Below are 11,745 nucleotides of genomic sequence, written 5' to 3' on the forward strand. Positions count from 1 at the left end.
ACATATGCCATTATCTTCATGATTCTTATCAAACCAGGATGAACCACGATCTAAGAAGCTTTATTTGGAACCACTAATCAGTGGAGAATAACCAGGAAGTTGAATAAATCTCATAAATGTCACCTAGTTGTGAAGCTCGGAAAGAATGATCGTTGTTGGATCAAGAAGAATCCACCTTCTGTCCCAGATAGTTCCAGATTAGCCTGTTTCGGACATATGGCATTATCTTCATGATTCTTATCAAACCAGGATGAACCACGATCTAAGAAGATTTATTTGGAACCACTAATCAGTGGAGAAGATAACCAGGAAGTTGAATAAATCGCATAGGAGTTTGTGAGTAAGAAAGATATCCTACTTTCTATCCAGATGATCCCAGATTAGCCTGTTCGGACATATTCCATTATCTTCAAGATTCTTATCAAACCAGGATGAACCACGATCTAAGAAGCTTTATTTGGAACCACTATTAGTGGAGAATAACCAGGAAGTTAAATAAATCTCTAGGAGTTGTGAGGAAGAAGATATCCCACTTTCTATCAAGATGATTCCAGATTAGCCTGTTCGGACATATGGCAATAGCTTCATGATTCTTATCAAACCAGGATGAACCACAATCTAAGAAGCTTTATTTGGAACCACTAATCAGTGGAGAATAACCAGAGAGTTGAAATAAATCTCATAACTGTGTGAGTAAGAAGATATCCCAACCTTCTTCCAGATGATTCCATATTAGCCTGTTCGGACATATGTCATTATCTTCATGATTCTTATCAAACCAGGATGAACCAATTTATAAGAAGCTTGATTGGGAACCACTAACCAGTGGAGAATAACCAGGAAGTTGAATAATCTCATTGGTGTTGTGAGCAAAAGATATCCCACCTTCTATCCAGATAATTCCAGATTAGCTGTTCGGACCTATGGCAATAGTTCATGATTCTTATCAAACCCAGGATGAACCACGATTTAAAAAGCTTTATTTGGAACCACTAATCAGTGGAGAATGACCAGGAAGTTGAATAAATCTCATAAGTGTTGTGAGCAAGAAGATATCCCACCTTCTATCCAGATGATTCCATATTTAGCCTGTTCAGACATATTATTATTGTATAATCTGAGTGTTAATTGAAGATTAAAGGAGATTGAAAGAGATTAAGAGACTAAAGTGTCAAGAAATGTTCTTAGATTTAATAGTGAATAGTAACCAAGACTAGAGAGAAAAGAGACATAATTTGCTTAATCTTATTAATGTGGTGAGATTACAAATATATAGTAGAGAGGAGAGTCAATGGTTTGCGCAATGAACCTAGACAAAACTACTATGCAAAGCATGTGAGGTCAACAAGGCAGGCTGGCTCGGTTTGAAATGAATGGCTGAGATAGCACACATGCTTTGGACCTTTACAGCCTGTCCAAAGCTGGAGTGGCGCGCCTCTTCCTTCTCTTTAGTGTGCAACGGTCTGATCACTGTGCTAAGACTCTCTTCCAAACCAAACCACTTGCCATCTCTTCTCACTTGCCCGGGTAACTTCTTTTCACCTTTCACTATTACAGTAACTTCTTATTTACTGTGGTAACTAAAGTTACTGTAATAGTGCCAACTCCAAATATGCTCAAACACTTCTTCTCTTCTCTTATTACCACTTCATCTCAACACTCCCCCTCAAGCTTGACCATTGGAACAAGTCAAGCTTGGAAAGCCATGAGATCTTCCTCATTAAAAACCTCACCAAGGAAAACCCATTGGGACAAACCTTGATGAGGGAAAAAGAGTGTGAGACCTCATTAGCTAAGGGGAATCAGCTCCTCTTGCTCAAATCAATAAGGCCCAACCTGATATGGATGGACTTCCATTGTCTTCTGCCTCGCAGCCTTGGTGAACACATCAGCCAACTGATCTTCACTTCTAGTGTAACATGGTAAGATCACTCCAAGCACAATCATCTGTCTGACTTTGTGGCAATCAACTTCTATGTGCTTGGTCCTCTCATGGAACACTGAGTTGGATGCAATGTGAATAGCTGCTTGGTTATCACAGTTGCATAGTCATTGGTGTAGCTTGATCAATCTCTAAGTGCTTCAGAATCCCCTTGATCCACACAAGCTCATTGGTTAGCTTCAGCATGGCTCTATACTCAGCTTCAGCACTAGAACATGAGACCACCTTCTGCTTCTTACTCTTCCAAGTAACCAAGTTCCCACCAATGAAAGTGCAATAGCCAGTGGTTGATCTTCTATCAGCTCTATCTCCTGCCCAATCAGCATCACAATAGCCCACCACTTCTGTACTCTTGTTGCAACCCATCCATACACCAAGACCTTGAGTCCCATTCAGGTACATCAGCAATCTCTCTACCATTCTCCAATGGTGTTCCTTTGGAGCTTGCATATGCTGGCTTACCTGATTCACAGCAAAACAAATGTCAGGCCGAGTGATGGTTAAATAGATTAACTTACCAACAAGCTTTCTATAAAGCTTTGGATCATGGAAGAGCTTGCTATCTTCAATCTCCCCCTCACGTGGGACCTTGTACCCATCCTCCATAGGCATTTTAGCCACTTTGCCTCCATATGCACCTGCATCTTTCAAAAGATCAAGTGTATATTTCCTTTGAGAGATAAACAATCCTTCCTTGGCTCTGCACAACTCAATACCAAGGAAGTATTTCATCTCTCCTAAATCTTTGATATCAAAGACAGACTTGAGATACTCCTTAGTTTCCTTGATACCTGTTTTATCAGAACCAGTGATGATAATATCATCAACATACACAAGGATTACAATGATACCTGAGGGGGTGACCAATGTAAAAAGAGTATGATCAAGTTCTGACTTCCTGAACCCTCTACCATTCAAGGTTGTGCTCAGCTTGTGGTACCAAGCTCTAGGAGATTGCTTGAGACCATAGATTGCTTTCTTCAGTCTCAAAACATTTCCCTTCTTCAATAGATGCTCAAACCAGGTGGTGGCAACATATACACTTCATCTTCAAGTTCTCCTTGTAGAAAAGCATTCTTTACATCCATTTGCCATAGATCCCACTCTAGATTCACTGCCAATGAAAGAACCACTCGGATTGTATGGAGTTTAGCCACTGGAGCAAATGTATCAATGTAATCTTCTCCATAGGTTTGAGTAAATCCTCTTGCCACCAATCTTGTCTTGCGCCTGTCTATCTTTCCATTTGGAAGATACTTGATAGTGAAGATCCATTTACTTGATACAGCTCTCTTCCCTTTAGGTAAGGAACTCTCATACCATGTGTCATTCTTGATCATGGCATCAGCCTCGGCATTGACTGAGTCTCTCCATTCTTGTATCAGCATAGCTTCCTCAAAGCTTCTTGGTACATAGCTCTCATCCAAGCTTACTTGAAATGCACAATGTTCTTCCGGGAAGTGAGCAAAAGAACACACAGCTTAGGAAGGATGCTCCACAGCCTGGGCATTGTAGTACACTCTCGTGTTTACCCAGTTGGAAGCATCCCTCTTAACTCGTGTGCTCCTTCTCAAGATTTGTTATGGTTCCTGCTCTTGCAATGGTACTTGATCTCCATGCTGAGGTGAACTCTCTTGTGCATCTCCACTTTCTTCAAGCTGACTCTCTTCAGCTCCACCATGCTGATAACTTGGTTCCACACTTTGATCATGAGAACCACCTTGATCATGGGAACCAGAGCTTTCCTCTCCACTTGAGCTATCTCTGGTTTCACTTGCTGAACTCTCTCTGGTTTGATTCCCCCCCACATGATCAAGGTGGGGACTATGTTGACTCGGACCAGGCACTCCTTGCTCTCTTGATGCTGATCCCATACTCTGATCCTGGGTCATATTGATTCCAAGACCCTCCAAGATGGTTCTCAATGTAGAAGCTCTATCCGAGGTAAGATCCTTCAAATCTTCCTGATTCTGCTCCTCATAGTAACCTCTTTCTTCTATGAACTTGACTTCTCTTGATACTAACACTCTTCTTGTGTCAGAATCATAACACTTGTACCCCTTTTGACTTGAGGAATATCCAATAAACATAGCCTTCACACTCCTAGCTTCAAGTTTGTTTCTCATCTCTCCAGGCACCATCACATAACAAAGGCAACCAAACACTCTCATATGCTCCAAAGAAGGCTTGTACTTGTTCAATACCTCAAAAGGAGCTTTCCCTTGCAGCACCAAAGTAGGGGTTCGGTTGATCAAGTAACAAGCTGTAGTCACAACATCACTCCAGAACCTCTTAGGAACTCTAGACTGAAGCATCATTGTTCTTGCTACCTCCATGAGATGTCTATTCTTCCTTTTAGCAACTCCATTTTGCTGTGGAGTGTATGGACAACTCGTTTGATGCAAGATCCCATGCTGTGCTAGATGTTGCTTGAATGCATTGTGTAGGGGGACGGATTGGCACCTCCCAACAAGGCCCATCAAACAGCAGAATACGGCCCATTACAGCGCGGGTTAAACGAATATCGGATCACGAGACGTCCCTAATCGCCAAGACCAGCCGACCAGGAGCGTCTCGCGGCATCTCTTAGGCCCAATAACGTATCAAGCCACACGACCGACTAAAGCCCATCAACGACGCTCTTAGTAGGGCGAACTGCAAGGATTACTATAAAGAAGGAGAGAAGGGGGAACGAAGAGGGGATCCACACTTTGACACACTCACAAGGCGGCTAGATCTAGGGTTTTACTCCTCTCTATCTGCTATCTTGTATCGTTTCCCGGCTAGCTCTTCGAGCTCCGCTTTGTCTTTCTCTTTACACTTACTCTGTAACCAGCTCCTTATATCTTCATCTATAAAACTACTTTGTTAGACCCACAGACGAGTTCTTCGTCTTCTCTTTACTAGTTTCGACCGAACTCGGTTCTAACAGTTGGCGCCCACCGTGGGGCTAGCAAAGTAACGTTAGCAAAGATGAGTCAGAACCCCGAAGGTTCCACTTCCGGCGACGAGCACGACGCGCCGGGCCCAACCCCAGTCACGGCTATCCCGATAGCCCCCGCCTTTGTTGATACCATCATGGAGCGTTTTGCCCGACAAGACGCCGCCCAAAAAGAAGCTACCGAGCAAATCGCCGCAATCGCAGCACTACTCGCTCCTCTCGCCGGTGCTCCAGACGCGGCCACCGACACCATCCGCAGGCAACTGTTCGTAAGTGACATAGCTGCTAACCCGACGAGTCACGGCGCTCCTCCCAGTACTCTGAACCCGGACGCCGCGCCTTTCACCCCTGCGAACCCAGATCTACAGATGGTTCGCGAAGTAGCAGCACTCAAACAGTCGCTCCTAGACATCAACTCCAAGATACACTGTGTCACCACCTCTGCGCCGCAGATAGAACGTGTTCTGGCGAACACCCTCCGAACACCATTCTCCCCGGCGATAACCGGCGTCAGATTACGACACATCGAGAAGCTCCGACTACCGACGTACGAAGGTCTCACCGACCCGACGACTCACATCACGTCTTTCAACATCGCAGTACGCCGTGCAAACTTCTCCGACGAAGAACGCGACGCCGGCTACTGTCAACTTTTTGTTGAAAGCTTGAAAGGACCGGCCCTTACTTGGTTCACGGGCCTCGCTGAGAACTCTATTAGAGATTTCCACGACCTGTCGTCCGCTTTCCTGAAGAACTACATCATGTTCACTCAAGAAGACGCGACGGTATCTGACCTCTTCAACCTTGCCCAAGGAAAAGACCAAAGCCTGCGCAACTTCATGGAGAAGTTCAAAGCCATAGTCTCGAAGGTTGTCTTACCCGACAGCGTCGCGGTCGCCGCGCTTAAAAACACGTTGTATGTCCACTCGGTTTTCCGCGATGACCTCTACAGGAACCCCACGACGTCTCTTTCGGACGCCATCGCGCGCTCCCATAACTTTATCCGCATGGAAGAGGATACAAAGGCCCTGATAGGCAAGCTGAACGCGTCTAAAGCTGCAACAGCCGACAAAACCGGCACAAAGAACGCGGATAGTCGACATGAGCCACGACAACACTCATCAGGCGACCGAGCAGCCCAAAAGAAGAATTTCGTGTACGCTGTTGACGAAGAGAGCTCCCCGGCGTCAACGACTGTTGTGCGCGAGAAAGGATGGAACGTTTACAACCGCGAAACCGACGGAAAAACGCCGGATTCCTCAGCAGCAGTGAGTTCTCGGCCTCCGGGAGCCGAGAAGTGGTGCGATTACCACAACGCTAAGTCGCATAATACCAGAGAATGTAAGACGCTCTTCGAGCAATTCCTCTCCTCTGTCGAGAACGGAAAACTCGAAATCGAACCCCCGAAACCTAGGGCCCGAGGACCGGCGAGCTGGAGCAAGAACAAAGACAGGAAAACCAGCAAGTCGCAAGGCAAAGCCCCTCAGCAAGAGAGACGTGCAACGCCCGAAGAAGCAGCTCCAGCATCCCCGGAAAAGGATAACTCGTCTAGCGACGAGGAAGCGCCGAGAAACCGGCGGCGAGTCGAGACTGTCTTCACAAGACCCGCCAAAGGCACGGGCGATCATGAACTTCCGAGAGCGAGAAGACGCATCAACGTCGTCCTAACGCAACTGGAATCTCCAAGCGACGAACCTGAACAAGTTTCTCCTCCAGACCTGCGCGCTCAGCTGAGCCGCCCATCACTTGGCGATCTACGGAACATCCTCAAGCGGAAGGAGAAATCTGCGACAGACGTCCCCGATCTCCGCGAGAAGATCAACTCCTCAAAGACTCGCCGACTAAATAAACCAAGTCCCGTGAAGTCCCGCCCCGCGGATCTGCGAGAAAAGCTCAATTCCAGGAAACCAGATTTGCAAAGCCAGCTCGATCGCCCCCTGTACTCCGACCTTCGACAAAAGCTCAACGTCTCTAGAACTCAGCATCCCAACCAAGACAAAGACACCGTCATCAATGTTATTATGGGAGGATCCCCACCCTGCAGCGATTCTGTCAGGTCCATTAAAGACTACCGTCGCCAGGCAACTTCCTCGCGTAAGTGGCCGACGAAACCCGAGAACGACCATCAAATCACTTTCTCGCCTGACGACGCCCTTGGCATCCACATGCCACACAACGACCCCCTTCTCGTCGAACTCGGAATCGGCGACTGTCAGGTCACCAAAATCCTCATCGACACTGGCAGCTCTGTCGATCTGATCTTCCGAGACACACTCGACAAGATGGGCGTCGATACGGGAAGTATGAAACCGTCATCCCGCTCCCTTACAGGCTTCAACGGATCCTCCGAAGCCATGATCGGCACAATCCGCCTTCCAGTATACGCATGTGGCACAACACGAACCGTGAAGTTCTCGGTCGTCGACTCTAAAGCCCCCTATAACGCGATCCTAGGCACCCCTTGGCTGCATTCGATGCAAGCGATCCCATCGACTTACCATCAGTGCGTCAAGTTCCCGGGACCAGACGGCAAAATCCGAACGCTGCGGGGCGATCAGCAAGCCGCTAGAGATCTGTTAATCGCAACCATAAAACTTCAGCGACAAACCTCGCATGTTAACACCGTCTCAAACCCCTTACAGAAGGCGTTTCCCCAGCAAGAGGAAGTTATCGACATATCCCTCGACGTTGCTGACCATAGCAAAGTGATCCGCATCGGAGCATCCCTGCCGGAAGATATGCGGCAGCAACTCACCGAGTTTCTCCGTCAGAACGTCTCCACCTTCGCCTGGACTACATCCGACATGAAAGGGATCGATCCAGCAATTACCTCTCATGAGTTAAACGTTGATCCCACCTTCAAGCCTATCCGCCAAAAGCGCCAGAAACTAGGACCCGAACGAACAAAGGCAGTCAACGACGAGGTGGACCGCCTGCTCACCGCCGACTCAATCATGGAAGTCAAGTACCCCGACTGGTTAGCTAACCCTGTCGTCGTCAAAAAGAAAAACGGAAAGTGGCGAGTCTGCGTCGACTTCACGGATCTGAACAAGGCTTGCCCAAAAGATAGTTTCCCCCTCCCACACATCGACCGTTTAGTCGAATCGACTGCCGGAAACGCCCTCTTGACGTTCATGGACGCATTCTCTGGATACAACCAGATAATGATGCATCCCGACGACCGCGAGAAGACGGCGTTCATAACAGATCGAGGAACCTACTGCTACAAGGTAATGCCCTTCGGTCTTAAAAACGCGGGAGCCACCTACCAGCGCCTTGTCAACCGCATGTTCGCTGACAAGCTAGGCTCGACGATGGAAGTCTACATCGACGACATGCTGGTCAAGTCACTCCGAGCCGAGGATCACCTCACGCACCTCAAAGACTGCTTAACAACACTCAACGAGTACGGCATGAAACTGAACCCGGCTAAATGCACGTTCGGCGTTATGTCCGGCGAATTTCTCGGATATATCGTCACTCAGAGAGGTATTGAAGCTAATCCCAAACAGATATCGGCGATCCTCGATCTCCCAAGCCCTAAGAACAGCCAAGAAGTGCAACGCCTCACTGGCCGAATAGCAGCGCTCAACAGGTTCATCTCGCGATCTACCGATAAGTGTCTTCCCTTCTTTGAATTGTTGCGAGGAAACAAACGATTCATCTGGGACGACAAATGCGAGGAGGCCTTTGGCCAACTTAAGCGATATCTGACTACTCCTCCAGCACTCTCGAAACCAGAAGCAGGTGACATTCTCACCCTCTATATTGCCGTCACACCTATCGCCGTCAGCAGCGTGCTCATACGCGAAGATCGGGGGGAGCAAAAACCGATCTTCTACACGAGCAAACGCATGACCGAAGCTGAAACCCGCTATCCCACCCTCGAGAAAATGGCGCTTGCAGTGGTACACTCAGCGAGGAAACTCCGCCCGTACTTTCAGTCTCACACAATTGAAGTTCTCTCCAATCAGCCCCTCCGAACAATCATGCAGAACGCCAACCACTCTCGGCGGCTAACGAAATGGGCGATGGAGCTCAGCGAGCATGACATCGTATACAAGAACCGAACAGCAGCCAAGTCCCAGGTCCTCGCTGACTTCCTGATCGAACTCACACCCGAACTCGAGCAGGATCTGGCCGTGTCATCTCGCAATTGGATTCTGCACGTCGACGGCTCCTCAACCAATAAAGGATCCGGCGCCGGCGTTCAGCTTCAATCCCCAACCGGCGAACTGATAAGACAGTCTTTTAGCTTCGGCTTTCCCGCTTCCAACAACGAGGCTGAGTACGAATCTCTCCTTGCAAGAGCCAAACGCCTCAGTGCCTACTGCGACTCTCAGCTCGTCGCCAGTCAATATAACAGCGAGTACGATGCTCACAATGCAAGAATGGACGCCTATCTCAAGCTTGTTCAGGACCTCACGAAAGACTTCGAATTTTTCGAACTCACCAAAGTCCCGAGAGGAGAGAACGTCTGCGCTGATGCTCTAGCAGCCCTTGGGAGCAAGCTACACGATCAGATCATGCGGACAATTCCCATTCATCGGATCGAGAGCCCCAGCATAACGGCACAAAGCGCGAGTACCTCCTCTGTCTCTGCGGTAGCTGTTACAGCCGATATGAACGTCGATCCCTCATCAGACGAAACCCCCGATTGGCGTACCGATTTGATCAACTACTTAGCACACGGCAACCTTCCAGATGATAAGTGGCTAGCGCGAAGACTGAAGGCACGCAGTGCCCATTACGTCGTCATCGAGGGCGAACTACACCGTTGGAACGCCAACAAGGTCCTCCTGAAATGCATTTCAGGCGACGAAACGCGACTGGTCATGGCTGAAAATCACGAAGGCGCGGCGGGTAATCATTCCGGAGGACGAGCTCTAGCACTTAAAGTTCGAAGCCAAGGTTTCTACTGGCCCACACTAAACACAGACTGCGAATCCTACGCCAAACGCTGTGATAAATGCCAAAGACACGCACCCACGATCCGTTTATGCGTTGGGCAATGGATATCATCGGGCCCATGCCGAATTCACGAGGCAAGCGTTTCGTTCTCGTCCTGACTGATTATTTCACCAAATGGATCGAAGCGGAAGCCTTCGCCAACGTCACCGACAATGAAGTTCAGAAATTCGTCTGGCGCAACATTATTTGTCGTCACGGTTTTCCTTACGAGATCGTGACAGACAACGGATCACAGTTCATCTCGCATCAGTTTCGCGATTTCTGCGACAAATGGAGAATCCGTTTGAATACCGCAACGCCGTGATACCCGCAGAGTAACGGCCAGGCAGAGTCATCCAACCGTACGATCATCGACGGCTTAAAGAAACGACTAGATTTGAAAAAAGGCTGCTGGGCCGACGAGCTAGACGGTGTCCTTTGGTCTCACCGCACCACGCCTCGTTCCGCGACTAAGTGCACTCCATTCTCCATGGCCTACGGCGTTGAAGCAATGGCTCCCGCCGAAGTTAATGTAACTAGTCTCCGAAGATCTCGAATGCCTCAACACGTTGAGCTCAATCAAAGTATGCTCCTCGACGCACTTGACGCAATCGAAGAACGCCGCGATCAAGCTCTGCTCCGAATCCAGAACTACCAACATCAAATCGAGAGCTACTATAATAAGAAGGTCAAGTCGCGCCCTCTTGAACAAGGTGATCTCGTTCTTCGAAAAGTCTTCGAGAACACTAGAGAGTGGAAGGCTGGCAAGCTTGGAACTAATTGGGAAGGGCCATACAAAATCACACAAGTGATCAAACCTGGAGTCTATCGCCTGGAAACGTCAACCGGTGAAGCAGTTCCGCGTGCCTGGAATTCCATGCATCTAAAGCGATACTCTCCATAATTTCACACTTCAAACCACATAGTTCAGTAAGTGCGCCTTCCGGTGCAGCTATAACCAAAAAAAAAAAAAAAAAAAAAAAAAAAAATCATCGAGTAAGTGCACCGTCAGCGTCACTCTTACTCGATCCCATCGAACTACGAATGGCTTGATCTTCTTAGGAAGTACGTAGGCAGCCCTCACCGGCGCAGCTATAACAAAACCAAATCACCATCACTAGCAACTTGAGTGGGAACATTGCTTCAGCGAGCAAAATCGTAACTTGAGTGGGAACATTGCTTCAGCGAGCAAAATCGCAATCTGAGTGGGAACATCGCTTCAGCGAGCAAAAATTATGATTAGGAGAAGCCTTTTTGGCGAGCAGATTCGCCTCCAGAGAAGTCCCTCCCTTCAGCGAGTAGAATCGTCCCCAGCGAAGCTTCCTGTCTTCAGCGAGTTACTCGATGATTAAACTCCAGTTCCTTGCCTCAATTACCACCTGGTAAAGGATTGACCAGCCGAAATAAGGATGAAGGTTTAAATCCCAAACCGGGAAAATAGCGGCCAAAACTCCGCAATTAGTTCCGAAGGAAAACAAGGAAACAACATCCGAATGCAGAGAGTTCAAACTACGTTACAACAACAAAGGTCCCTAATGGGAAAAAGTAAATAAAATACAACACACAAGGGAAACTATGCCTCGCGATCTTCAGGACGCGCACCCAAAGCAGTCGCATCCTTTGCCTTGGAAGATTCAGCGCAAGCAGCAGCCTCTGTAACCTTCGTCGTTCCCCTAACTCTTCCCCTCGCCTTCTTCTTCGCTTGACGACCCGTCGGAAATTAGGAGTGCGGGGTCATCCTCCAAGTTAGTTTCGGGCAATGCAGACTCCTCCAGGAGCGGCGGAACCTTCCCCGACTGATCAGTACCGTCGGTGGTCGCCACCAGAAGATCGACCCATGGTCGGAGCGTTGAAGACAAGCCACAGTCTCTGCGTTGATCGCGCTCATGTTCGATCCGAACAAATCAAGTGA

The 11,745-nt window shown here is 48.3% G+C and overlaps 1 protein-coding gene across 1 annotated transcript; it reads left to right on the plus strand.

Moving 5' to 3' along the window:
• The first annotated feature begins 4,915 nt into the window (after nucleotides 1–4,915).
• On the plus strand, nucleotides 4,916–10,737 carry LOC108830325 (uncharacterized). The gene is made up of 4 exons (XM_056996397.1): nucleotides 4,916–7,860; nucleotides 7,954–9,781; nucleotides 9,862–10,068; nucleotides 10,168–10,737. Exons 1-4 carry the CDS (start codon nucleotides 4,916–4,918, stop codon nucleotides 10,735–10,737), a joined length of 5,550 nt encoding a protein of 1,849 aa, XP_056852377.1.
• Nucleotides 10,738–11,745: the final 1,008 nt, after the last annotated feature.

This window comes from Raphanus sativus, unplaced genomic scaffold, assembly GCF_000801105.2.
Source record: "Raphanus sativus cultivar WK10039 unplaced genomic scaffold, ASM80110v3 Scaffold0207, whole genome shotgun sequence".
NCBI classification, from domain to species: Eukaryota; Viridiplantae; Streptophyta; class Magnoliopsida; order Brassicales; family Brassicaceae; genus Raphanus; species Raphanus sativus.